The sequence below is a fragment of the Ilyonectria robusta genome, assembly GCF_021365365.1.
Source record: "Ilyonectria robusta strain PMI_751 chromosome Unknown BGZ61scaffold_45, whole genome shotgun sequence".
In the NCBI taxonomy this organism is placed as follows: domain Eukaryota; kingdom Fungi; phylum Ascomycota; class Sordariomycetes; order Hypocreales; family Nectriaceae; genus Ilyonectria; species Ilyonectria robusta.
Window position 1 is genome coordinate 17,184 of NW_025764479.1, and position 26,365 is coordinate 43,548.

The 26,365-nt window shown below is 50.3% G+C and overlaps 10 protein-coding genes across 10 annotated transcripts; 5 read left to right on the forward strand and 5 right to left on the reverse strand.

Moving 5' to 3' along the window:
• Positions 1 to 236: 236 nt before the first annotated feature.
• On the reverse strand, positions 237 to 1,458 carry BGZ61DRAFT_433924 (uncharacterized protein; the record flags this gene model as incomplete). Its single annotated transcript, XM_046243938.1, has 1 exon — positions 237 to 1,458. The coding sequence occupies exon 1, from the start codon at positions 1,335 to 1,337 to the stop codon at positions 237 to 239; it is 1,101 nt and encodes a 366-aa protein (XP_046095229.1). The 5' UTR covers positions 1,338 to 1,458.
• Positions 1,459 to 3,188: 1,730 nt separating this feature from the next.
• BGZ61DRAFT_540544 (isoamyl alcohol oxidase) lies at positions 3,189 to 5,062 on the forward strand (the record flags this gene model as incomplete). The annotated part of the gene is made up of 2 exons (XM_046254925.1): positions 3,189 to 3,523; positions 3,571 to 5,062. The coding sequence occupies 2 exons, from the start codon at positions 3,189 to 3,191 to the stop codon at positions 5,060 to 5,062; spliced, it is 1,827 nt and encodes a 608-aa protein (XP_046095230.1).
• Positions 5,063 to 5,853: 791 nt separating this feature from the next.
• On the forward strand, positions 5,854 to 6,876 carry BGZ61DRAFT_371331 (uncharacterized protein; the record flags this gene model as incomplete). The annotated part of the gene is made up of 1 exon (XM_046242090.1): positions 5,854 to 6,876. One exon carries the CDS (start codon positions 5,854 to 5,856, stop codon positions 6,874 to 6,876), a length of 1,023 nt encoding a protein of 340 aa, XP_046095231.1.
• A 1,116-nt stretch (positions 6,877 to 7,992) lies between these two features.
• Positions 7,993 to 8,937, forward strand: BGZ61DRAFT_371335 (uncharacterized protein; the record flags this gene model as incomplete). The annotated part of the gene is made up of 1 exon (XM_046242092.1): positions 7,993 to 8,937. One exon carries the CDS (start codon positions 7,993 to 7,995, stop codon positions 8,935 to 8,937), a length of 945 nt encoding a protein of 314 aa, XP_046095232.1.
• A 1,002-nt stretch (positions 8,938 to 9,939) lies between these two features.
• On the forward strand, positions 9,940 to 11,431 carry BGZ61DRAFT_433930 (phosphoesterase family-domain-containing protein; the record flags this gene model as incomplete). The annotated part of the gene is made up of 3 exons (XM_046243939.1): positions 9,940 to 10,130; positions 10,217 to 10,308; positions 10,362 to 11,431. 3 exons carry the CDS (start codon positions 9,940 to 9,942, stop codon positions 11,429 to 11,431), a joined length of 1,353 nt encoding a protein of 450 aa, XP_046095233.1.
• Positions 11,432 to 11,698: 267 nt separating this feature from the next.
• On the reverse strand, positions 11,699 to 13,560 carry BGZ61DRAFT_500012 (Alpha/Beta hydrolase protein; the record flags this gene model as incomplete). Its single annotated transcript, XM_046251490.1, has 5 exons — positions 11,699 to 12,318; positions 12,380 to 12,803; positions 12,857 to 13,062; positions 13,124 to 13,262; positions 13,312 to 13,560. 5 exons carry the CDS (start codon positions 13,558 to 13,560, stop codon positions 11,699 to 11,701), a joined length of 1,638 nt encoding a protein of 545 aa, XP_046095234.1.
• Positions 13,561 to 13,838: 278 nt separating this feature from the next.
• Positions 13,839 to 15,863, reverse strand: BGZ61DRAFT_500013 (uncharacterized protein; the record flags this gene model as incomplete). The annotated part of the gene is made up of 6 exons (XM_046251491.1): positions 13,839 to 13,961; positions 14,033 to 14,638; positions 14,767 to 15,063; positions 15,162 to 15,378; positions 15,435 to 15,555; positions 15,614 to 15,863. 6 exons carry the CDS (start codon positions 15,861 to 15,863, stop codon positions 13,839 to 13,841), a joined length of 1,614 nt encoding a protein of 537 aa, XP_046095235.1.
• Positions 15,864 to 17,773: 1,910 nt separating this feature from the next.
• On the forward strand, positions 17,774 to 19,316 carry BGZ61DRAFT_371286 (glycoside hydrolase superfamily; the record flags this gene model as incomplete). The annotated part of the gene is made up of 3 exons (XM_046242086.1): positions 17,774 to 18,055; positions 18,116 to 18,423; positions 18,512 to 19,316. The coding sequence occupies 3 exons, from the start codon at positions 17,774 to 17,776 to the stop codon at positions 19,314 to 19,316; spliced, it is 1,395 nt and encodes a 464-aa protein (XP_046095236.1).
• Positions 19,317 to 21,265: 1,949 nt separating this feature from the next.
• On the reverse strand, positions 21,266 to 22,506 carry BGZ61DRAFT_371276 (uncharacterized protein; the record flags this gene model as incomplete). Its single annotated transcript, XM_046242084.1, has 4 exons — positions 21,266 to 21,614; positions 21,671 to 22,076; positions 22,140 to 22,162; positions 22,247 to 22,506. 4 exons carry the CDS (start codon positions 22,504 to 22,506, stop codon positions 21,266 to 21,268), a joined length of 1,038 nt encoding a protein of 345 aa, XP_046095237.1.
• A 1,490-nt stretch (positions 22,507 to 23,996) lies between these two features.
• On the reverse strand, positions 23,997 to 25,745 carry BGZ61DRAFT_371270 (uncharacterized protein; the record flags this gene model as incomplete). Its single annotated transcript, XM_046242083.1, has 2 exons — positions 23,997 to 24,949; positions 25,016 to 25,745. The coding sequence occupies 2 exons, from the start codon at positions 25,743 to 25,745 to the stop codon at positions 23,997 to 23,999; spliced, it is 1,683 nt and encodes a 560-aa protein (XP_046095238.1).
• Between the last annotated feature and the right edge of the window lie 620 nt (positions 25,746 to 26,365).

Sequence of the window (26,365 nt, forward strand, 5' to 3'; positions counted from 1 at the left end):
AGCTATTGATTAATTAAGCAATTTCCGTCCTAAAGGCTGAATGGTTATGTAATCCCTCTCTAAAAGAACATACTAAACTATTTGCAGATATAATTTATAGTTGCCTTAGTGTCCTCAGTATTCTCTACCACTCTATACCTATCTGGTACTTCTACAGCTTGATGGCAATTGCAGTTTGAGTCTGGTCTCGATCATAAGATACTATAAACTATCACAAATAGCTAAGGAGGCTACAACTAAAGTGCCCCCTGTCTGTTATCGTCATGTATCTTGAGCACAAAGCCAATATTCTCAGGCTGAACTCTTTCCCACAGGCTCCCAAGCCCCAGGTCCCTGCCTCGCTTGTCCTCGCGCCTAAACCACTCTTCGACAGTTCTAATACGACCTGGGTAAATCTCGTCGAGAAGCTCGTAATTCTTCCGAATTAAGCCCTTGTTCCCAGCCGAATGACGCCACAAATTCCACCAACCCGTGAAGTTGTCTCGGTATTTCATTGTAGCCGGATCCTTTGGGTCAGCGTTATAACCTGTGGGGAGTTCGGCAACAGGGACGGCGGTGAAGTAGTCATCAAAGCTTGTGTCAATGTACCGTGCTGGCTTGCCCGTGACTTTCTGAAAAGCCTCTGCGACTTCGGTGTATGTGGCGTGCTCAATAGCCACATCAAGGTCCATCCCATTTGCGCGCTCAGGATGGTCGAACAACCATTTGACGTAGTATCCGCAATCCTCGAGTGCAACTTCGGGGACGGCTCCCTCTCCAAGAGGAACCCGCCAAGTGACAACACCATCTTCGACAAGGGGGGGCATAGGCGTGTAGGCGTAGATCGCCATGTCCATGTACGGACCCGTTGAGAACAGTGCGGCCTGCATGCCGTGGAGTCGACTGACCTCTGGATTCTGAGAGAGAATCCATTCGCCAATTCTGCCCTTGGCGTCGTAGTGGCCGCCACGAAATTCGGGCTTATAGCCACTCAGCTTGTAGGCATAGGCGAGGTTGCTGTAGACATAGAACTTGACTCCTTCTTCGATGGCAAGCTCGTACGCACGAATCGACCAATAGATTTCGGTCTTCTCGCCGCAGTTGAACCCGTCAATATTGACGAAAGCGCCCCAGGCACCGCGGAAGAGCTCCCTCAGGTTTTCTTCGGACGCGAATGTGCCCACAACAGCCTCAACAGCTCCAGGGGGGCCGTAGGATTGGATCTCCTTGAAGCGAGAGCTGCTTGGGTCGCGGGTCAAGGCCCGAACGGTGTAGGTGCCAGAACTTGCCAAATCCCTCACAACGGGCATTCCCTGGGCGCCGGTACCACCAATGACTGCAATAGCACGGGTAGCCATGTTTTCGTGTAGGTGTAGACTGGATTGTTGGTGTTTCTGTATTTGAGAGAATGGTGACTGTTGAGTAATTACCAAGTTTATAAAGGAGCTTGTTCGCAATATATATACTCCTTTTAGGGAGGGTAGACGGATGCGATTTTGTACAAGGACATCAATAAAGCTTATTTGTTCGGACTTTTTACATAAGCTACTTCGCCGATGACTTAGACGTAAAAATTGACCAGGTGTAATTATCATGTGTAACGGTCAATAATTAATAATCCAAATAAAAGTCGGCCGATCGTGGGCTGTTACCTATTCCCAGTAGCATAAGAAATCACGGAAGCTTTCCAGACTGTGGCAACAGTGGCGGCAGAGGCCGAAGCTAGTACCAACTGGCACGTTTTGGACCAACCTCCGGAACCTTCTCAGTACACACCCATTCGCTACACTGAAAGGAAAAGTGTATCACCGATTCGTATCGCCGATAAATCTATCCACCACTATCTGTACAGAGGTGTATGAAGAAAGTCCCAATGCCCAGCAAAAGAGACTAATTTTCCTTAGAGCGCACCACTAAATAGGGTGTACGTGATGCTGACAGCGGGAGGAAAGCTGCCCTTCTTCCTTTGACTTAAGACCATGGGCCGCATGGGCGAGAACCTGCCCCAGCTGCACGCTTTTTTCGCCCTGATGAGGAGTGGCCATGACCAGAATGCCATGGGCTGATAGTTTTACCGACCGCTGTTTGGCCAAGGCGCCGTGACGAGCGGCATCGGAGTGGATCAGAGCCTGCTTGGCATTAAATCTTCGAGCGGGACTCAGAATGGGTCTAGCAGCAACTCGGGTAGTATTTATGCACGGATCAGCGATGAATTTGCGACAAAGTCTGCCTACAAGAAGTATGCCACTCCGACAGTCGTAGGAGACTCTATTAATGATCCCGGAAACGTCTCTCAGATCCAACGACAGCTGAGCGATTCCGCGGCCATGTAATACAATCGCAACGCCGCTACGGCAAAAGAGATGTACACTCCTCTTGCTGGTGGTCTCCGTTTGACAACTACTTTAAGCGGGCGTTGGAAGACTAATTCGGGCGATTCCTAACTTGGTAGTTTCAGTCAAGCAGGTCCCGGTTTCCCAAACCCTCCGCGGAGGGTTTACAAGGGGCATTCCGCAAGCAGGGATTCCGTGCCTGGGTAGTGACAGGCTGCTACCCCTCTTTGCTTCGGTATCTGAACCCGAAGGCCTTACACTCGCTAAGGTTGATTCTATCCACCTTATGTGTCATAATACTGCCTTGATTATGAGCCAAGAGGTAGGGTCCCTGGTAATCCTAAGATTACTCTAGTTAATGTGAAAGTTTCTACTAAGCTTATGGTTAGTTTAGTTCGCAATTTGTCAGGTTAGAGTTTCTATTCCGGTTAAACGTTTCTTACAACTACCTTCTTTCAGCTTAGCAGAATAATTTCCTCGATGAACTAAAGCAACACTCAGGTCACCGGGGTGTCTACTCCAAACTTAACTCCTATCCCCATCTTCTAACGCATTCAGTACAGCGGAGGATTGACAGATGGGGCAGGAGATCGAAACTTAGCCGCGGGGACGAGGAACTACTACTATGGCACGCCGTATATCATCGTTAGAACTCAGTACGAATGCATCGCTGCCTGCGAGTTAACCTCTTTCGGTTGCGACGTCGGCCTCCCCAAGCGTCCTGTCTAGCTTGACGAGGGTTTCTCTCCTTTCACGGTATAAGAAGCACGTTGAAACCTGCTGAGGAGCTATGTTATTCATCACTATCCCGTCAATCGACCTTTGCATTTAATACCACCCCCAAAGAAAGCATTGTAGACATCAGCAATCAACCCAATGGTTTCCTTCACGCTCACTTTCGCTGCCGCAGCTCTCGCCGCGCAGTCGGCTGCTGCCATTTCCTTGCGCCCTGGTCTACCCAAGAGCGGCCTCGTCCCTCGCACCTGGAATGGGCAAGAATACGGCTGCAAGTGTTACCCAGGCGACGACTGCTGGCCCAAGCAGAGCGCCTGGGATGCCCTCAACAAAGAGGTCAATGGCAACCTGCACGTCCATATCCCTCCCGAGGCGGCCTGCCATAACACCTTCGATAGCCCTCTCGGCCCTATCGAGACCTACAACGAGGAGAAATGCGCTGAGGTTACTGCCAACTGGACCAGCTCTGCCTGGACGTAAGTGAATGGACTGATTAGCGAATTTGCATTGCGAATGCCAACAGGTTTGACAGCATCAACCAACAGGCTCTCCTTATCTGGAAGTACTGGACCAACGTTACATGCCTGCCAACCGATGATCCCACGTCCCCTTGTACCCTAGGCTTCTATGGCGTCTATGTCATCGAGGCCAAGACTCGCCACCATATCGCTTCTGGTGTCAAGTTTGCCCGTCGAAATAACCTGCGTCTGGCCATCCGCAATACAGGCCACGACTTTGCAGGCCGCAGCACCGGCTGGGGCACCCTAGTTATTAACACCCACAGCTTGAAGGATATTACCGTCCACGAGCAGTGGAAGGGCCCCTCCAGCTATAAGGGTCGCGCCATTACCATCGGTGCCGGCGTTCAGGGCTATGAGCTCATGAGGAGTGCCCAAGCTCACAACCCTCCCCTCGCCGTGGTTGCTGGGGAGTGCCCAACTGTCGGTCCTGCCGGTGGATTCATTGCTGGAGGTGGCCATAGCCCTCTGTCCTCCGTCTATGGCTTGGCTGCCGATAATACTCTGCAGTTTGAGGTCATCACCGCAAAGGGAGAGTTTGTCGTTGCCAACGAGAAGGTGAACCCAGACCTATACTTCGCTCTTCGCGGTGGTGGTCCTTCCACCTTCGGCGTGGTTGTCTCGGTGACATTCCGCACTTATGATGAGGTTATTTCCTCCGGTGGCAGTCTCACTATCAACAGCAGCTTGACCGCCAATGAGGACCTTATTTGGGAGGGTGTCCGTATCTTCCACAAGTGGTCTAACCACATGGTCGATAACGGCCTCTACGTTTACTTCGAGCTCCTCCCCTTTTCTTTCCAGGTTCTCCCCTTTGTCGCTATTGGCAAGACGAAGTCCGAGCTCGATGGGATCCTAAAGCCTTTGCTTGATGAGCTCAGGGAAGCCGGTGTTCCTTTCGACCATATGACCAAGGAATATGACGGCTTCTTTGACCTCTACCAGGATCTCTTTGAAGACGATGCCAGGGCCGGTCTGCACGCTGTGAGTGGTGGGTGGGGCTTCACTCATGAGGACGTTGAGAACAACAACGACGGGATTATCGAGGCATTCCGCACAGTCCAAAGCCCCCGTCCCGATCTCCAGTACGCTGGTGTCGTTATCGGCCATCTGTTCGACCCTGGCCACGGCCGTCCCACCACTACAGCCGCCCTGAACCCCAGGTGGCGTAACTCCACCAACTTCGTCATCTCCGTCCTGGGTGTTCCCCAAAATGCCAGCCCGGAGATGAAGGCCGACCTGCAGCATGTCCAGACTTATGTCGTAGACAGTGCTCTGAGGGAGGCCGGCCCCAATGGCTACGCCTACATCAACGAGGCAGACCCATTCCTGCCCAACTTCCCGGATCATTTCTGGGGCCCTGCTGTATACCCCAAGCTTAAGGTGATTCGACAGAAGTGGGACCCCGACATGGTCTTCTTCGCCATGGCGACCGTTGGCACTGAGAACTGGGAGGTCATCGAGGAGAACACCAGGCTCTGCAAGCGTCTAGACTAGGTCTGTAGCTTAGAATAGCTTAGAAGACCGAGTTTTGCAGATAGTTCACTGTATTGGTGGCAATTTGTCCATACCCGTGGTTGCTTAGGACGCACTAAGTGTCTGGGGGTAACGCTCTGATTGAGATTCTAGATCGCAGATCGGGTTCAGCTTCGTCAGTATCAGGTGCAACCAGTTTCCACGAATTTGCCACGGTCGGGAAAATTACATTCTTCCTCCGCTATGAAACGCACATATTCCCGAAGGTTAAATAATTGTCACTCCACACCATATCCTAGCGGCCAGTGTAATCTCCCAAAACCCTCCGCGGAGGGTTTACTAAAAGACAGTCCCTCGCCCCTATACCCGGCTCGCCCAGTGCCTTTCGCATCCGTTGCCATCTCGGTCCAGATCCAAACCTGATCAAATCTTTCTGCGCTCACCTTGTACTCGTGCCGACTTACCTATCGGGACATACCGAAATGGGGCTTGCGTCCGTCCACCCGTCACAGAGGCGTTTGTCTTGCGAAGCCTGCAGGAAAGCCAAGTCGAGATGCCAACGCCTAAGCTGGAACGATGCCAAATGCGCGAGGTGTACGATGCTCGCCGTCGAATGCACCACTGGGCAGCAGAGGAATCCTGGACGGCCAAGGCGAGCGGCAGCTCATAACAGCCGAAACTCCACGGCCCAACAGCCAACCCCTCCCAGCATGCCTCGAGGCAATGCTTCACCATGGGTAGAGGGGATTCAACTGGGTTGGGACAGCATCGTGTCTCCAGAAACGACCCCCGTACATGTGTCCGTTCCCGCCATGAATGATGCGCTCGATACGGCGCCAACATGGCCAGTCTCTGGAACGAACTCTTTCGACCAATACTCACCAGAATGGGATAATGGCTTCGGCCTGAACCATACTGACTCCTTGTTTGATCTCGACTTAGGGCTCGGACTCATCACGTCCACCCCGTACTCACTCGAAACCCCCCCCAAAACTGCATCGATCGCCGACAGTTGCCTCGACACCTTGACGATTCCAAGGCCGGAGATATTGGAGGGCTTTAATAGCTCAAATGCCTTATTTGACCTTTCCAAGATCAATCTCGAGTTGAGCATCCGTGTTGCAGCTGCCGAAATGAATAAAAATACTCTGGACTTCAACAGCGTCATCTATCCGCAAGGCGCGTTGTACATCGACAACTTGACTCTGGCCGAGTATATGGTCAAGACGTCTCAAGACTTTATATTGATCCTCAGAGGGCTACTTAGCAGTCGGCCATCTCGTGGCCTTCTGGGTGCTCCGCCGACGGCAGAAACCCCATCCCCGAAGATACTGGCACCACCATCAGGATTACATCAAAGCAACCAAGGCAATCTGTCCTTTATTTCCTCTTCCCCCATCGGCGGCTTCGAACCATTGTCTGCGCCCCTTGCGCTCATCTCCACGAGTATCTTTACCCAGCTGGTTTCCCTCTTCGAGCTGATCCTCGAATACATGACCACTCGGGTCGGGCAAATCGCTACCGACCCCATCGTCGCTGTCCCAAATCTTTACATTGGCGGGTTATCATTGGATAACCCATGCACACAGGGGATGCTTTTCTCCGAAGTCATTGTCGATCTACTCAAGAAAATAGAGCGCTCTTTAGGCATCATTGCGGCCTCTGACGACGGCGAAGTGGGTTTGTTGTCGGCAAGACAAGTACAGGTGCTTTGGAGTGAGTTGGACGGAAGACGAGCTATTATTCCTGGCCATGCTGTTATGAGGCCTGCCCACTTGAGGAGGTTGTTTGGAAAACTGGCAGGTTTCTTTAGGCGACTCTCCTTAGTTTCATAGACCTCGATATCTACTAGCTGCACCCAATGGCAAACAGGCCGGCACTGGTGTGTGGCGGTTTGCAAACAGTCTCCAATGAAATCTTAGAATGCTCGATAGCCCCCAATGGAGGCCTTTTGGCGAGCAGGGCTCTCACCTGAGGATGGGGTCCTTACAATATTACCGATTGTGCCTCGACGAGGTTGATGAGGACAAGTAATAACTACTTCCCTTCAAATTTTGCGCGAATTAGACTTCATTCTTCCAATTAGTGAAGCTCAATGCATGGATTGTGTTCTTTCTTTTGGAACCGTCGAACGCGCTCACGTGAATGGCTTTCTCGCCTCGACCTCCAGCAAGATATTCAGGCAGCGATCAAACGATGTGAACTCCATGTCCTGCTATATAAGGCTCCTTCCTCAAGATATAATAGAGTCTTACGACATTCTTGTTTCTCAAGAGCTTGTCTTAATGTCCGCAACGCATGACTTGTGATAGTTGCTGCATAGGGAGTGTCACCACTCAAGTCTCGAAATGACATCCTTTGTCGCCTGCATCGGGAAATGAGCCGGTGAGTTGTTCAGGCACTCGGTTATCTTGGAACCAATGGCTGACCTAGGCCATTTCTCTGTGACACGAGCCCTATCACTCTCCAAACATCGAGCTGGAGCTCAAACGGTTGAGCCGATCGGTACCAGTCAATCAGGCGAACGCCCGCGAGTCGATTCAGAGAGAAAAGAAAACGGTGGAGGGGGTAGGCCTTACTGCGTTATTTTAAAGCGGGGTACTGAAGGATTGAACTCCATGTCAGACACGTTACATATGGCCTGTGTGACAGACACTCTTGCGACTTGATTTCTAATCAAACGGGCTTTGATGCCTTTGCATGGTATGACGATTGGATACAAGGAGGGGCTTCTTCTCCACATCGACAGTATATAACGTTATACAGGGCTGGGACTCGGACGCTTAGCGGAATTATTACAAATCAGCTTGATATTTTGAACTCGGTCTTCAGACAATGGAACTGGTTTAAATTCCTAAGGGAATGCCACATCACCTCACCTACCAGAGCCTCATGGTCCGAGTACAACTTCATCCTAGCAGATTCGTTTTGCCATTGAATCATTTCTAGCTATGGCTCCTACTCTCCTCGTCGTCGGCGCCACGGGCAACACTGGGACAGGTGTTGTTAAAACCTTGTCAGAGCTTCTAAAAACCAACAAGCTCTTTTCCAGCCATAGGATTCTTGCTCTCACACGCTCCTCAAGTGGAACCGTGGCACAGCAACTCGCCGCTTTACCCAATGTCGAAGTAGCTGAACTTCCCTGGGTTGACATCACGGCAGACTGGCTCCAGGAACAAAACGTCGTCAGGGCCTTTATCGCGTCACATAACCAGCCCAACCAATTCGCCGAAGAGTCAACGTTTCATCTTGCTGCCCTTAATGCAGGTATTGAGTACGTTGTTCGGATCTCAACAACTGCTGCGAATGTGCGCCCAGATTGCCCTGCCTACTACCCCAGGACGCACTGGGCAATCGAGGCCTTGTTGAGCTCGCCGGAGTTCCAACGTCTGCAATGGACTTCGCTGCAGCCGAATATCTTCACGAACTTTACTCTTTATCCTGCTGCAGAATTGGTTAAAGAATTTCGAAAAACCAGGAAGCAGCATCCCCTTAGGCTCTTAGCTTCAGAGGATGCACCTATTGGTATTGTTGATCCGTATGAGGTTGGAGTTTTTGCAGCTCGCCTCTTGATCGAAGATGATGTTTCCCCGCATAACAGAGCGAAGTACGTTTTAAACGGACCGGAGGATATCACTGGGCGACAGATTGTGGCTATGGTGGAACAGGAAATTGGCACTAAAGTTGAAGAAGTCCACTTCAAAGATATGTCGTTTCTTGAACATGTGGCCGCCCAGAGTCAGGAGTCGAAGAGCGTGATTCTATCGATTAGGCATGCTGGTGAGACAGCGTGGGAGGGGAAATGCACAGCATCCACAACGAGCAAAGAGGTTCTCGAGTTTTCTGCACCGAAGAATGCACCCGCCGGCCTTTTCAAAGCGATGTTGGAGGGATAGAAAGCATCCGACAGCGAGTTTTTTTCTCATTCGCGTTAGTAGACACCATGTATATACCATGAGACAGGCGTCGGACTAAATTACTCAGCCGAGCGTCGTTCATACATACACGTCTTTACTGATCTTACCTGCATGAGTACCTGAGTGGCTTAGGTGATTAGCCGGCATTGATCCAAATGACTAGATCTTGCGCTGATGGTACTTTTCATAAGGTTACCATGTTGTTGATGAAATCGTGCAAATTTGAGTCGTCTTCCTCCTTTCCTATTCCTCTCGTTAGAAACACTGCTCTTCTTCGTCCTTAATACCACCCTTGCGGAAGCTACCTGAACATTATAACACGGCACTCATCGACCAAGTTCACTTCTTTCTCCAACATGTCTAAAATTTTGGTCCCCTTGCTTCGAGGCCCTGGGGGAATTGGCACCCTAGAACAATAGTCCTAATAACCAATGAATTAGGTCATTGTCGATGTCTTGAATCATGAACTTGCGGGCAAAAAATGTCATCTTGCTGTCTGATAACCCAGATTGTCACGTGTATCGGGATATCGGGATATCGGATTTTTGCGGTTATGACGGCTGTGAAGCTTTTCCGCTGTCGTCATAGATGTTCATCGCCACCTGCCTCGTCACCAGCTTCGTCATCAACCTATTCCTAGCCCTAGTTTTCCATTATATTATCTGTAGCTAATTGAAGCCAAATACTTCGAAGGATTCGGAGCCTCTCGGCTGTCCGAGGTCATCCGAGGTCATCATCCGTCTCTTCGTCCATAACACTGACCCGAAGAACCTCATGAGAGGGGAAGAATATCACAAACTTCTCACACATAACGCCATTTCCATCTACTACATGCAACAGAAAGACAAAAGAGATGACGTCTATTGATGATACTCGGATAAACAAATCCAAGTCAGTAGCGGTGTTGATTGCAGAGCCGTCCGATCAGAAAGCCTCTTACAAGATCCCTGATAAACCGTCAACGGATATGAAATCACAAACATGAAGGCTTTCCTAAACAATCTTATCCTCAAGATCCTCACGCTAGCGATAGGCAGAGACATATCAGTCGTCGCCACGCTGACTACTTCGATCTTCCCAAAGACAAGCGTCGAAATCATCCGAGATATTCAAGTCACCGTTCCGCGGGCAATTGAAGAGCCAATTGTACCAGGGGCGGGGTTCAGTCGTATGTTTCAGATATGGCTGGAGAATGCCAATTTCGAGGTATGTGCCACCTCTAACCTCATGGGATGATAGGATGTCAAGGTGATATAAGACAGGCGCTTACATCAATGCAGACAGCAGCTGGCAATAAGGACATGCGCTGGCTCGCTGGACAGGGAGTCCTCCTCGAGAATTACTATGCAGGTCAGATACTAAGCTCTCGGGAGTGAGCGCGCTGCAATTAACATTCCCTGCAGTCACTCATCCATCGGAACCCAACTATATCGCCGCCGTGGGAGGCGACACATTCGGCTTGCAGAACGATCGCTACCATCGTATCCCGGCTAACATCTCTACCGTCATTGAACTTCTCGACACTAAGCAGATTCCCTGGGCTGAGTATCAGGAAGACTTTTCGTACAGCGACGTCCAGGGAACTAATGGAGAGGGCTATGTGCGCAAGCACGATCCACTATCCTCTTACGATATTATTTCAAATAATGCGACCCGTATGGCTCGGATCAAGAATTTTACCAACTTTGAACAAGATTTGACAAGTAAGAACCTCCCTCAGTGGGCATTCTTCACGCCAAATATTCGCAATGATGGACACGACACTGGGCTTGCATTTGCAGGCAGATGGCTCCATAAGTGGCTTGGCCCCCTTCTGAAGAATGATTACTTCATGAATGGGACTCTCATAGTGGTCACCTTCGATGAGGCTAAACAGGGTGACATTCCTAATAAGGTGTTCACCGTTCTCCTGGGAGGCGCGGTTGACCCGTCCCTACGCGGCACCACAGACAAGATGTACTACAACCACTATTCCATGCTGTCTACTGTGTCGGTGAATTGGGATCTCCCCTCTCTCGGCCGCTGGGACTGCGATGCCAATGTGTTCTCTGTCCTGGCTAACAAAGTGGGCTACAATAACACCGACATTGCGTACCAGGGCTTGTCGTGGAATGTGTCCTACCCTGGGCCTCTCAACGATGTACAAGATCTGCCCGGGTGGTGGCCGAGACCTGACACGGAAGCCAAGTGTGCCACCGGCAGAGGCGTCTTGGAATCAGTCAAGTCAGTGTGGGGCACGTCCAGGGGGTCTTACAACTACACTAATGTTTATCCCTATAACAACAAATACCATGCCACCAAGGGGGGCATTCCGGCTATTGGGGTTAATGACGCTTCTTCATCGATCAATCCACCCAATGCTACGCAGAGTCAAACTGGTTCCACTGGCGGAAGCAAAAACGGCGGCTCTCTAACGAAGACTGCCCCTGTTTCCTTAGCACTGCTGTTGTTCGTTATAACGGCGATTCCGTGACCTGGGGTAGTTTATCCAGTTGAAGACTCGGCAGAGATAACAGAGATAGAATAAATACTCTGACATATCAATATCGTGTACTTAGTCATAGGATGTGAGATTGGTCATAAAAACCCTTTATAGAGTAAAGGAAGAAGATTGCCCTCGGTATATGATAATCGACTGCCAGTAAGATGTTAGACAATTAGTCGCGTCAACGGCTACTTAACCCACATCAACACCCTATGTATCCAAGAATGCTCTCTAAATATGCCCTTCTTGGATATCTTATTCGGAACTCAAGGACCTGTCGATCCCTTCCCAAAACTCACATCTCTCAAACTGAGATTCTCCAACAGACTCCATGTGCAAGTTGTCCAGCTCGATCAGCAACTTGGATTGCGATTCGTTCCATGGATGCCACTCTGGCGCGTCACCACTCCGGTAAGGGTTCGGTGACAAGGTGCGCACAAATGATATCCAATAATCCATAAATACGGGTACCAGTGGAGCATTATAGGTGTAAAAGCTCTCCGGTGCTGTGTACCGGCCTGGGTTATTCGTGTTATTGGGGCCAAATATGGCACCCTCTTCATAGCCGTGAGGTGTTCCAAAACCAATGGAAGCGTAGAAATCATCGTATATGTGGTTACGATAGGACCACGCAGGTTCAGCATCTGCGCTGCGGATGGCTTCGAGTATGGAGATGGCTGGGCAGATGAGGGTTGATTCGCCGTAGGCTTGTTCGACAGACGCGAAATAGGGTGCGTTAGGAGGCGCGGGATCCGAGAGAGGATAATATTCGGCAATATTTGCATCGTCGTCGCTTGTTAAGCGAGGATAATTGTCGTTCATGAAGGTGATGACTTCTTGGGCGGTGGAAGCTTGGGGGACGAAGAAGACACCCTCTATTGTAGTGGGTTAGCAAACGCATTTAAGAAGAGCGTCTTAAAGTCTCCCAAGACTCACCGTTCTGATTATTACCGATAATCATGGGAACCTTGGTGAACTCGCCTCGGGCGAACAGTTCCAGAGGCTCGTCAGGGATGAGATCTCCATCAATGACTGGGACCCAGTACCAAAACGGCGCTCCGCTTGATTCGGGGAATGGACTGGGCACATTCGCTTCCTGGGTTACGTTCGTATCTCTGCTACGAAGACACATCATCTCCTGCTCTGCGGTGTCACTAGCACAGCCCAGCTGCTCAACGAAGCGGTCGTACTGCCATTCTAATTCAGTCTTTCGGGGTTGTTGCGGGACGAAGACGGATTCCATGATGCCGCCGGCGAACAGCGTTGCAGTCGCAGGTTTTGGCGAGATGAGATGCAGTGCGACAGAGCCAGCACCGGCTGAGCTGCCGTGGATCACAACGTGTTCTGGATCACCACCGAACTAGAGATACGTTAACAGTTTGCACACATTAGCGGTTGGCAGACTACTCTTGCCTCGCAAATGTTTTCCTGGACCCATTGAAGTAAAGTAAGCTGGTCACGAAGACCGTTGTTCAGGTCTCCATACTCTTCGACAGCTTTACCCGCAAAGAAGCCGTATACACCGACACGATAGTTGAAATTTATTTGGATGATATTGTGGCCTGATGTCTCAACCACCTCGGAGCCGTTGTAGTTAGGGCTCCAATTTTGGTTATATCCTGTAGAATAACGTGAGTATGGAGTCTTCATTGGTGGCTCTGGGAAGAAGGATGGTCCTACCTCCGCCTTGAATAAAAACCCAGACTGGTAGCTTTGACTCGCGTGTAGCATCGGTGGGCTTCCATAGGTTGACGTAAAGACAGTCTTCGCCGACTCCAGATGCTTCTTTTTCGCTGGTTCCGATACAGAAGTTCTTGAACTATGACAGGGTCAGTATCTTGTTCGAGATCTTGGGCTGAGTCGTTTACTTCTTGTGCCAGTTCAACTCCCTGCTTTTCTGGTGGTGCTGGGGCTCGCCACCGAAGGTCTCCCACAGGCGCTGCGGCATACCTCATGCCAAGAAACTGGTCCACGCCATTTCTAAGGGATTTACCAACATAGGTAGCGTAGTCCAATTTGACACGAGGGCCCTTCGGGGTCCCGTGTGAGGAGGCCACAACGGCTGAGAGGTTTACAAGTAGGCCAAATACGGCCGAGAGGGTCTTTGTAGGGAACATGGTCAAAGTAGATGGTCCACAGCCTCAGGTTTCTCGATGGCATGTTCCCTCTTTGAGTGCGAGTTGCCATGATTTTATCGTCAAATTCTGATTGACGTGATAATGCCTCTTGCGCAGCTTGACAGCTTACGGACATCCGAGGTGGGGAATGTGGAGACAATCGGACTTGTTAAACAACACCGAGATGTCAATCCCAGACACATCGGACCCCGATATGACCGGCTGATTATCCCGGCTAATTATAAATGGCTTATCAATTTGCTTACTTTGGCCGTACTTCACTGCAATGACGATCTCTCTCCGAAATCAAGATGGCTAGGCTGACTGGTCGAAGGACATAATATGACGATGCCATTTTCCTCGTCTTCTTGCCCAGGAATTGTGAGGTCAGCCATCAACATCTCAACCTAATCGCAAGCTGATCAGCTCGAAACTTTCATCATGACGAGACGCAAAACATGGGTTTACTGACCTTTTCAACAGCCCTCGGATCAACTCCAGACGTGCTCAGTGCCTGCGCCAACCGGACAGCGAGCGACGCCGTAAAGGCATTCGTTTTCCCGACGTCTATCATCAAGTTTGTGAGAGCTGTGAGGTTCTCCTCGCTTTGGCGGTTTCCCGATGCTAAAAAGTCGGTCAGGAAGAATGACGCTGCGATATACGTGGCAAACGAAATTAGCGGGTTGCGGAAGCTCGTAGCGATATCTGCCACCAGTGCCACAATTGTCATGATTTTGACTGCGGAAACCGAGACCCTCTCATGGATTTGCGGCAGTGTGCCCATGTCCATTTGTGACCTCGTCGTCGCCGCGCGGTGGATGCAGATCAAGGCGGTGTGCAACTGAAGATTGATGAAGACGGCGTCGGCGTCTTCCATGTTCTCGGGGCACCGCAGATGATACGGCAGCGTTTCGAAGGCTTTGGTGAGGCTATTGTCAAGCTTTTGAAGCTGCTGCCTGACATCGTTGTCGGCGTCGTCGTCGCCGCCCCTGGAAAAGTTGAAGCACTCGTTAAACAGGTGAACAGCCACCACCCTACAAGCACTGGTGGAAAGTTCCCACATGTCTTGTTCGAGGGCCTGCTTGAGTGTTATAGACGCCACCGGAATGCTATATAGGAACGCATCAACGGAAGTTGGGAGCCTCGTTTGGATCTATTCGTAGCTGTCAGCATAAGTTGATGCCCAATTTCAGATCTGGAGCTCACACTGCGCGCATCCATCAGTGTGGGCCAGCCACCTGTGCTGCTCGTGATTCGATCGGTGCAGAACATAACCCAGAAGGTCTTCCTGCGTTCTTCCTCCTCGGTAAAGTCCGTTGCTGGCGGCAGCGTTAAACCGGCGACGTTCTTACCATCCAACCTGTGGAGTCCGAGAATTTGGCCTAAACGAACGGCCCTGGCTATGCTCATGGACGCTCGGGAAAACCACAAATGCTGCGCCTCAAAATGACTAATGAGAACCCAAGCTTGAACATGAGGGAGAGAGATTTGATGGCTGTCGTCCTATTGGAACATTAATCCTGTTCTGCGAGAAGAAATGGCCCCGCGCTGTAGGGAGTGGGCAGCCGTAAATAAGAAAAAATCGCTCAATGCCCACCAACCTTCATCTCATCTGTCTGGATGTACTGACGTGCACGTCCGTAGAAGGCGTCGGCCAAGTGTTTGTATGTCTGAGATGCACTCGCCCCAGCCGCCAGGATGGCATACTGCAAGCACATAGGTGGCTGCATATGCGCAGGCTTGTAGAGCGAGGCAACGTACCTCTCTCCGTGGATCATGAAAGAGTCTGACTGCAATTTGGTGAAGTATATTGACGTACTAGCAGCTACAGTTAGTCTACGGCCCGTGTACATAATATTACTACATTCACTTACAGCTCCTCCACTATATGTGGCGGTGGCAATTGGTCGAACCGGCCAGTGTCGATGAGCTCTGTGTTGGAGTACCCAGATTCGGGGGATGTGTTTTGAGCCTCCAACCTATCCTCCAGTTCCTCTGCCGATTATGTCAACAACATACGACACGAAAGTCTGTCTAGCCCGCTTTGACTTACGGATCTTTGCTTTCAAGTTGCGCACTCCCGGTCTCGTAACAGGCATGACGGGGCGTTTCCGTGCTGATGGATAGTCGCAGCGCTCCCCTGCGTTAGCACAACGCCCACAAATGGGCTGAGTTCTGTCGCATCTCAATTTCCGCGTCTTGCACAAATAGCAAGATAGCGGTGATGGTGCCAACGAGCCTGAGCCTGAGTCGGAGCCGGAAGGCGGCTGCGGTGATTGAGATGAATGCGAATCCTCAGACATTGCCGGGGCTTGTTGCGACTGAGGCCCTCGAGAAGTAATTAGAGATTCGCGATACCATTCAGGATAGGGAAGTAGGCAGGAATTTGTCGCGCTTGCTTTGACGTAAAATTCTCGGCGACGGCTGTCCAGATGGTATTCACTTGGGATTATAACTGGAGGAACGAAAAGATGATTGAACAAAAAGTTGATTGATTGATGAGACCTATCTTAGGCAGATATCAATTGTCGCGCTGCGCCACGGTCATACCTGCGGATTTTGTATTTCCCGACCCCCGTCATAATCGGAAATTTCAGGTGTAGGGTAAGCGAGCAGACCAAAAACATTTCCTGATGATCTACTAGATTCGCTCGAACTTATTCGTGATGAAAAAGAAATCGATCTTGATAATTGGATTGAGGCTGTGATGAATATAGAGAGTGCTGGTAGAGATAACGGTGACGATGGGCTTCCCTTCTGATCAACCCCGACAAGATGTCGCCTGGACACAGCAAACTCATGGAGAAGGTAGAGTCAATTTCTCCAATTTTAATATTGCTAACAGTGACTTTCGGATTTGGTTTTGACTTTGAGGTTTGAGGTGCGACTAATCTCAGTGATATCACGTACTCTGTTAATAATTTAGTCAAGGGTTCATGGCAGTCAATTGAGTTGTGCCGCGCCCGGCTGTTGCGGACGTGTGTCTCTGTCTTCAGCACTTGAGTTAGAGGTCAAGGGATTTAATCCAATCAGCAGGCCATGCTGCTGGCAGGGTACCAGCCAGGGAGGGGTGGGTTACATTCTTATAAACCTCCGGGATATTGGATGCCAAGCTAGGTCGGCAGATATTAAAGTTGCAGAAGCTCAATGTCTCACCAAGTGAGCGTCTACTACGATGTGGCATCCATGTCTCTCTCACCGGCCATACTCGCTTACGAGAAACAGTACGGTGCTAGCAACGACTGACAGCATATGTAGTTGGTTGCGAGTACACCGAGGCCTCTCCCAGCTCGACACATGCAGAAGTCGGTGAAGCCCTCCAGAGGTGCGCTAGCGTGATGATGATAATCAATGCGATTCGCTCATAGTTGTGTGGGTTCTCTTTCGCGACTCAGCCAGACCAAGTTTATTGAGTCTCTGCTGCAGAAAGGTAAATGAATGTCATGGCATGAACAATGCTGATGAAACTGACCTCTGCCATACACTGCTTTAATACGCTCTTCTTTCCTACTCCTTAAGCCAGCATCCAGAAGTTTACGAAATCAAGAAAGAAAAATGGAGTGTCAGTCAGCAGATCCAATAGAGATGAGATGACTGGATAATAAATGCAAATTGTTGGAAGATGACCATGTATTATAAAATCTCTGACAAATTGATATTACAACGTTAGTTGCAGGTGGTGTCGGAAACCCCTCCTTGACCAGCCCGATCAATCCGGGCCCAAGCAATCATCGACAACATCATCGCTTTGAACACTATTGCCTTCACCAAATTGAGATCCACCACAAAGCCTAAACAACCTCACAAATACGAGCTTGGGATCGTCACCCGCTCGACTGTTAACTGGTCCGCCAATACAATCCACCGGAGCCCCCGCCGGGATATGTGACTAGGATAACCCACCGGAGTATCCCACCGGACCCATTCCAGGAACAGGCCATTGTAGTTGGGAATTGCCTCTTCGGGTGAGGTTTGCCCACCGGAGCACAAAAAAATCGCACATGACGTTTTCTGTCCTCCCCGCACCCCGCACTCATTTCCCCAGATTCAGCAGGTTTATTAGCCCTCATGATAAATATATATATATATATGTATTCATTTCTTGGCAAGCCACATATCAAGCTCTTATCAAGTGAACAAGGCCTTAGCATCTTGTCATCTTTTATGCAATCAAGCTCATTCTTGTGCTTATACAAGCCTCCATCAGCCCATCATGTTTCTATCTCCATCTGCTCTTGTCTTGCTTTACCTAGCCCACACCGCTGCTGGTGGCGTCTTGAATAAACGCACCACAGTCGGGGGCACTGCTGTGGTTCATCTGGACAAGTCCTCAGGAAGCCCGCAGCAACTTGCATCTGGAATTTTGTACGGAATTCCGGATCAGCAGAATCAAATTCCAGATAGGTATTACACTGGAATTAATTTCAAGTATAGCAGAGCTGGTGGAGCTCAAACCGCTGGCCAAGGCTGGATAGGTTCACTCGCTGGCTACAAGGTGAGTATCTGCGTGGAAGCATTGTGGCTATTTATCATCCTAATGCCTTTGTCTACTTAGACTCGGTTTCAATCCGCCCTCAACAATTATAAAACCACGAGAAAATATGGAGGAACATTCATTCTCTTACCTCATGACATCTGGGGTGCAGATGGCACGCAAGCTTCAACCGTAGCTTACCCTGGCGACAACGGGGATTGGTCCAACTATGATGCGTACCTCACTCAGCTCATCTCGGACATGAAGGCGAACAACATGATTGACAATGTCGTCATTGACATCTGGAATGAGCCTGATGGAAAGGCCTTCTGGAATCGACCTCAATCACAGTACCTTGACCTCTGGGGAAGAACTTATTACAGATTCAAGTGAGTTGTTCTAGAACCATCCCTCCTCCCCTATATGTTACCTCTTGTTCTACGTCTCCAATCTCTGATACTAATATTGACTTCCCAGGCGAGATCTTCCTCAGTGCACAACATCTGGGCCTTCCTATGCTGGCGCTCCAGACTTGTCCAACACCTGGTGGACTAACTGGGCGTCTTTCATTGCAAAGAATGGAAGCATCCCCACTCAATACAGCTGGCACATGGAAGGAGGCGGCGGCGACATGCAGTCATCAGTTTCGACCTACCAAACCATTCTACGCAACAATGGACTAGCTACCGACCACGTTGTTAATATCAACGAGTATGGCGTTTGGTCAGAACAAGGCCCTGCTGGCAGTGCGTGGTGGATTGCTCAGCTGGAACGCGTCAACGCTTACGGCCTTCGTGGAAACTGGCTTTCTGGAAATGCCCTTCATGACTTCATGGCGGGCCTGTTGGGCAAACCTCATGCATCTGATTCCTCTTACAGCTACACAGCGGGTGGTTACTGGCCTACCGGATCCTGGCAGGTGTACCACTACTACGCGAAGAACATGACCGGCACTCGTGTGTCGACAGACCCAACCGCAGACCTCCGAGGCGAAGTCTACGCAGTCGTTGGCTCTAACAAGGTTCGCTTACTTGTCGGTTCGCGCGTGGCTACGGGAACCTTCAACATTCAGCTTTCACAGCTCTCGGCTGTTGGACTTCCAACAAGCGGCACGCTCCAGATCCACACGTACGGTTTCCCGGGCTCGGACGACCACTATGCCGAGTTGGACGCGCCGACTGACTTGGGGGTATATGGACATCCGTATACTGGTAACTCGGTGTCATTCCCCATCTACCAGACGGATGTGTACACAGCTTATGCGTTTGAGTTTTCTATTTGATAGTGACACCTGTGAATTATGGGAGGGAAAGGTGTGACCGATAGTAAAATTCATATTTGCAAATAGGTAGCTATATCGTTCGCGTACACTGGAAATTGTATTACAATGGCCGTCTCAGTCTTCTGATCTTTCAAATCAGCCCAATATCATCAAGTTCGGTGGTCCAGTTTTCTGATTCCAGCAAGCAGCTAAAAAAGGCATCATCTGGCTCCAATACTTGAGTTGAAAGAGCAACATCTGTCTTCTGATCATGCCCGGATAAGTGAGCCGATATACTTTCTCCCAGCTTACTGCAGTAACTTATTACATCGTAGTAAGCGCCTTGCGCATTGACTGGAGGGCAATTCCCTCCTTGCTACGAGTCAGGAACCGGCCCAATGTAGTATCGCGTATCTCGGCTGATTTGGAGGCTTCCCCGGCTCTAGGATGCCTCCATGTTACCCTACTCAACGGATTGCGCCACCGAAAGGTCTGTGCAATCTCTACGGCAGGCAACTGGCCTAGTTCGTCTGACTTTTGACGAAATAAATTTGGATAAAGCTCATCAGGAAGCGGAACACAGCATTCGGCGGCTGTTCTATTTTTGCAAATTAGGTCCCTGCTCGGCGACGTCGGTCAAATTTAGACAGGGGTAAGAGGACTCAAAAAGATACATCCGCCACACAATTCTAGTGTAAAGTTTATCGCTGGACATGTGTACCCTCTTACACATTTGGAGGCAGAACTGCTATTTCTGCAGCCCAGCAATCATAGTAACCTGCTGTCAGGAGGGCCCTGCGCTTCCAACTTGCAGCCAACAACACGAGACGTTTCACAGCAGCCTGCCAAACTTGCTCATATACAAGCTTCAATGCCTTCCAACTACCTTCGCAGTCATCTTTGCAATATCTTCCACATCAATTTCTTCAACAACCTCACGATAGCTTCTGGCTGTCTTTAAAGTAGCTCAAATAACATCAAGTTTCGCATACAAGATGCAAAGATCGCTTTTGACCGCAGCTTCTGCGCTTGGGCCAATCCTTGGATCAAAAGCATTTCCTTGGCACCTATGCCACTTTAGACCCCCTGCTTGGCGTGGTACATCAAGAAAAGCCACATTCTAAGGGTTCATGCAAGGAGGAAGGGGGTCTGCATTACGCACGGAAGTATAGGGCAAACGAGGAAACGCGTTGTCCGGATGTGACTTCTGCACAAAAAGACTTATCCAATTTGACTTCACCGGCGTCGCCGATCAGGACCTTAGGCTTTGGGTATTCGTAGATGGCGACAGGCTTCCCTTGTCTTTGTCCGTGCTTTGTTCGTCCTATAACCAAAGTGAATGCGCCCTTTACCAGAAGGAAAATTACATGGATATATTATCACAACTCGCCAACTTCAGCAATAACAGCGATATAAATGGATAAAAATTTCGGTCTTGACTGTGCCATTCAAACCTCAACTTCCGCATAACCCAAGATTAGCAAGTCCTTCTCCATTTTGCCTCGTACTTCTACTGATACGATTTAAACAGAGATTGGCAATCGGAGACTGTGAGAGGCAACCTAATTTAGTGTACGACAAATGTGTTCCTCACTGTAAACCTTCGTTTCTTATCCCCTTAAAATTCTCAGAGCTTTTAAGTTGGTTGGACTTGTAATTGTGGGTGAGGTGGTTCGCATGAGCGTGCATGATATTTTTTTGGTGGGATATTGATGATTCCTTGAAACTTGCCATTAAAGTCTATATGTATAATCACGGCTGAGGCTTGTGCCAATGATCACGATTCACGGCCAAGACAGACCAGCAGGTGTATTTTCGGGGGGGCCTTATAAACGCGAGCTTGTTGACTATGTTGAAAAAGAGTTCGATGGCAGTTCCACTAATATACAGAATAACTCTTCCTACCTCTCCTTTCTTGCATCTGCCATGGTTTCAAGATCATTCAGTCCGACGGCATATGAATAACTAAACTAGTGTAGCACCTTTGTCTCAGAGTTGGCTTCGCTCGGTTCATGATCCTCAGAGTTCGCAAAGACAATCTCCGTCTTGACCTGCTTGTGTATACCACCCCACTGAGGACCATTCGGATAGGCTCCTTCGACTGAATCGTCATCGAGACGGACGTGCCCTGTGCGGCTGGCCGTGATCAGAGTAGTCATCCTCACGTTTGTCTGTTCATCATGAGTCTTGTGTCCGTATTGGGCTCCGCTCGAGGCCTCTTGGCCCCTTGAACCCTTGACAATGTGTCCCAAGAGTGCGGCCACATTCATCTCGATGTACAGCTTGAGGAGGTAGGTGAGTTGGTGGAATTGGACGTAGCTGCGTGCCAGTTAGCTGCTTCGTTACGCCAGGGCTCAAGCGAGGCTCTTTCTTACACAACATGACTCGGTAGGAACGTGGCTCCCATCAAGACGCAGTCCAGCGTCACGGAGATGAAAACCATGACGACGTTGAAGTGGAAGAGTCTGTTGTACTTTGTCAAGCCGTAGGCAATCAGTCTCGAGCGGACAAGGTAGATGAAGTAGAGGTTGAGACCAAGATCGACAACCAAGAAAACTCCCTTTTCGGTTCGGTCCCAGACGACGTTAATGTCGTCGTATAGTTTGGAAACCTGTAGCCGGGCCGGTATCCAGATGCAGAAGCCGCTCAGGTTGATGAGGCTCGCGATCAAGGCGACTCCCCATTTGATTCTGTTAATTCTTGTTTTGTTGATCAATAAGAGCGATATCCGGTTGATGATGATCTGCAAGATGAACTGAATCTGCATGCTCCAGAAGACAACTGCGAGACAGCCATGTTAGATGTCCTTCCATCGCATTTGAGGGCCGCTGTCCAACGACTTACTGATGGAGAAAAAGACCCAGAAGCTGAATGGCGCAAACTCGTGTAAGCATACAATCTGGGACAGGAATGCCGGTTCCTTTGGGCTGCGTCGAGAAAGGGAAACTAACCTTGGCTCGATGATTCCTTTGAGCCAAATATAGGTGACAATGCCCATGCAGTTGCATCCAATCCATTCAAGCCAACACATGACAATGTACGCGCTGAAAAGCCTCCCCCTCTTGTATGCAGCAAAGGACTGTGTCGCGGCCTTGGAGGCGGTGAAAATGGCTGAACCCAAGCTGAAGCCGAAAATGATGCTGGCGATGTTCATCTCGGCCGTTCCCGGGACCTCATCCTTGTACCACGGAGGAATAAGAAAACCAGTCATGTTATCGGTGCAGTGTTGAGCGAGGATGGAAAGAAGATTCAATGAATGATATCGAGACCGAGATGCTGCCTGGGACAAAGACGGCGTGAAACTCCATGGAACAAGCCGGTATATACCTGCGCGATGACCCTGGTAGGGGCTTTCTCCGGGGTAGCAAGCCATCTCGGCATCCATTCGGATTTAGCGTCGTGGGTGATTGACGCCAAGCGTGCCGTTGGTGATGAACGCCTAGGGTACCGAGCTGTGGCGTGAACATTCGTACTATCCAAGCCGCGCTGGCTCTTCTAATAAGAAAATCGGGTGACTTCTGGCGTCCTCATTGCGAAAACGAACTCTAGACCGTGGTGGAATGTGAGGATTCCCTGTGACGACACGACGATCACCTGTGCTCAAGCCTACAGCCGAAACGCTAGCATTGTGACTGTCCCCAGAGAATAATGATCGACGCGTCTAGCGGCCGCGGAATGTCCAGCTTGCCCCGTGCCAGTGGCGCATCTTCGAACGGTACCTTGGGTACGCTACAGGTTGACAGGGGCAAAAGGTTCAAGGTTGGGCATTAATGGCGGCTCTTGCCCCTCCTTTTAGTATTAATGCCGGCGTTGATAGATTGAGGGGGTGGCAACTTGGTATGGAGATGTAGTTTCGATGAAGGGGGAGCTTGGCACGAGATGACCATTTAGCTTCTGACCACTGCAGCGGCTTGAAGAGTTCACTCTAGTGTAAGGTCTAGAACTAAAGCCGACGCTCTGCAATGTGTCAAATGCGTTATGTGGATATATTCAATGGCGCAGCGAATTCACACAGACGTTGTATGAGGCTGAATATCATTCCATTCCATTCGATATTATTCCTAAGCCATCATCCCAAAATACTACCCCATATATCATCAGGTAATAAAGTCGCATTAGACTCCTTATGATGCCTTCGCAGCCTGCCAGCCTTGAGAGCAGGATCGATATCGTATCATTGTAAGCCTGCTCAGTGCATGGATAGCCCAGAGCAACCCAAATCGCGCACTCTTTTCCCTCGGCTTTTGTGTAATCCTTCGGCGTTGAAGATTTACGGCCTCTCCTAGTAAAAGGGGACACCTGCAAGGGCACAATTAGCTGTACAGTCCAATTGTCTTTGATGTATTTCGAAACCCCCATCACTCATATTCGATACTCGTTCACCGATACGCGTTCACTCCAGTGTAGCGTCCGCGCCAGGATGCCTTTCTTACCTCATTAATGACGAGTAGGTCTTTGCCCTGCCAGTCCATTTGCGATTGAGCCTGGATTCATCTCTCTGTCTGCGTCACCAAATGCGTACCGTCGAAACCTTAGCCACATTGGCGCCTACTGCATGTTCTTTTGAGAACCCGCAAAAAGAGTGAATTGTGATAACGTTAATGCAGGTTGCTGTAGTACTTGAAGACGTCGTTATTTAAAGACGGTTCGAAAGGCCCAGGGTGTTTGAAACCAAGTTCAGGGTGAGTCTGTTCGATACTCCTAACAAGGGCTATCGGGCGGTTCTGGGCCGTCTACAATCTCTTCAAAGCCACCCGACTCATCTTTTGGTTCCCAGCTGTCAAGTAACTTGTCCATTGTAATAACGCCCCCTGGTCCCACAAATCGACGCCAAAGATCGAGCACTTCCTCTGGAGGCTCCCACTTAGCTTTAGGTCCGATGTAAGCCCTCCAACGCCTTCGCTTGATATGCTCAAACTTTCGAAGCCCTCCCGGCACCTCCGGCACCTCCTGCTCTGCCGCGCCGTAAAACATAATCCCGGAGGGACCCTGGGCGTCCGACATGCCCATGTAAAACTCCAGTTCCAGCAGCGCCGGCATACAGCATGAAGCTCGTGACATGGCGAGTACGAGGGGATCGAAGCGTTCCGGGTCTAGCTCTCGACGCCAGTTGTTGGGGGGCAACCCGCCATTGCTCCGCGTTATGTCATCCCGGTTAATCGGGTCGCGTACCTGGGAGTCATCGCTGTTATAGCCAGCAGCATCGACGTCGGTGGAGGGGTTAGTTCTCGTCCTAGGACTATTGCCGGAGTTTGGGGAGGACGCCCATGGATCGTCGTCTTCTGACTCTGACACTGACTCTTCGGTCCCTGTGTAGTAATACGTGCCGTCGGGAGCGACGATATTGGCGTTGACTGTGAGGTATTGCAATGTTGGCCAGTGGGGAGCGGCATCTGGAGCCAGCGAGTCACTGGGCCAGAAGAGTTCCGATGATATGATGAAGGGGCCGTAAAGGGTGAGCTCTGTGATGGGGAGTGACTGCGATATAAGACGCAGAGCCGCACTGAGAGTGTCTTTCGAAGGCTGTGTAGGGTCGCGGCAGTCGCTTGGTGTAAAACTGTGGTTCCAAGGCTCAGCCGAGTCCAGGGTGAGATAAATCGTTCTCAACGAGGAGAATTTTGTGCTGTTCATTAGCGAAATATTCTGTGCAAGAGCTGGCGTTTGCAGTTAGCACTGAGATTCGATGATGGAATAGAACCAGGATGATGGGATCAGCTCACCGCAACGATGTTCTCTTCGCATTTCTTCCCGCCTCAGCTGTGGCTCCAGCATGTGTACAAATATGTTTTTCACATTAGAAAGCGCGGCTACCATCCTGAAGGCCGCGTTGGGATGCAGTGGTCTGACTATTCCTCCGGTGACCAACTCTGAAACCCTCCGAACTTCGGGGAGAGCCGAACACGGCTCAGTGAAGTCGAGAAAATGGCCGTCCATACGGTAGAGGCCTAGTCCATTGGATGCAAGGCCGCTCACCTCAAGCCGCACGTCTACCGTTATAGTCAGACGAATAGGCCGGCCGACGCTCCCCGTAGCACCATGAATCGCTTCCTGGTCGACCTGCCACGCGTGTAGGCTGCTGAAGATGGCGTGGACTGCCTGAGAGAAGATGGCCATGTTTTCTGCATGCTCGCGCGGCCGCTCAAGCTTCCAGGACCGGGCCCTGCTGTACGGTGGCAGCACTATGTCGTACTCGATGATAGAGACAGCCTGTCGCCGGTGGGCACGCCGGAAGGCTCTGTCAAAGAGGGACAAGTCGTTGCTCCGGGCCTTCACCATGGAGAAGGTGTGCATCTCGACGGCGTCCTGCCACGAACGCGAGATGGATGCATACTGGGCGATAGATGGTGACTTTGACCAAGGATTAGGGCGTCTCCCCTCGAGGTTTTCTTCATCGTCTCCCAAGAGATGTAGCACTATGCGCGAAATGAGCTCCGATGGAAGTCTATCCATCTTCAAGTGTTGGGCCAAATTAATCCGAAGAACATGAATATGAATCAAGCAGATATGAGTCGTGCGGGGTTGGCTTTCAGCTTTCAGCTTCACTGATCACACCTTCACCGTAAGAGGCGCCAGCCACTCTGCCATACCTGGATACAGTCTAGGCACCGTCGCCGCTATAGCCGCCACCAGTCAGCGCCTTTTCGTAGTTTTCTCAGGAGGGATGAAATAAATAACACTAACAACAGTGAACGCTGTTAGCTACTCCTGGCTGTAAATAGGGCCTGTACAGCGTCTGTGAGCCTGAGACGAGGCTATATATGTGGCACAGATGAAGAGAATGCTCTCACGTGCACGAGAGGCAAGCTGGGTTGTTACACATCTACACGACTACGATGAAACCCTGTGCGAAGAGCGTTAGCTGCCGTGGCGTCATCACATGTCCATACCTTAGTTGCATCAAGGCGGGAGTTGGCTGCCGAATACGCGTCGCCATTCCATGCAGCCACGCCGAACCGCGTCCTCGCTTAAGGAAGGGGGATTACTCGCTGCCCTGGCTTGTTTTTTTCCAGAAACCAGAATACTTCTGTATTGTCACATTGGCATATGACATTGAACAAAGGCACGACCTC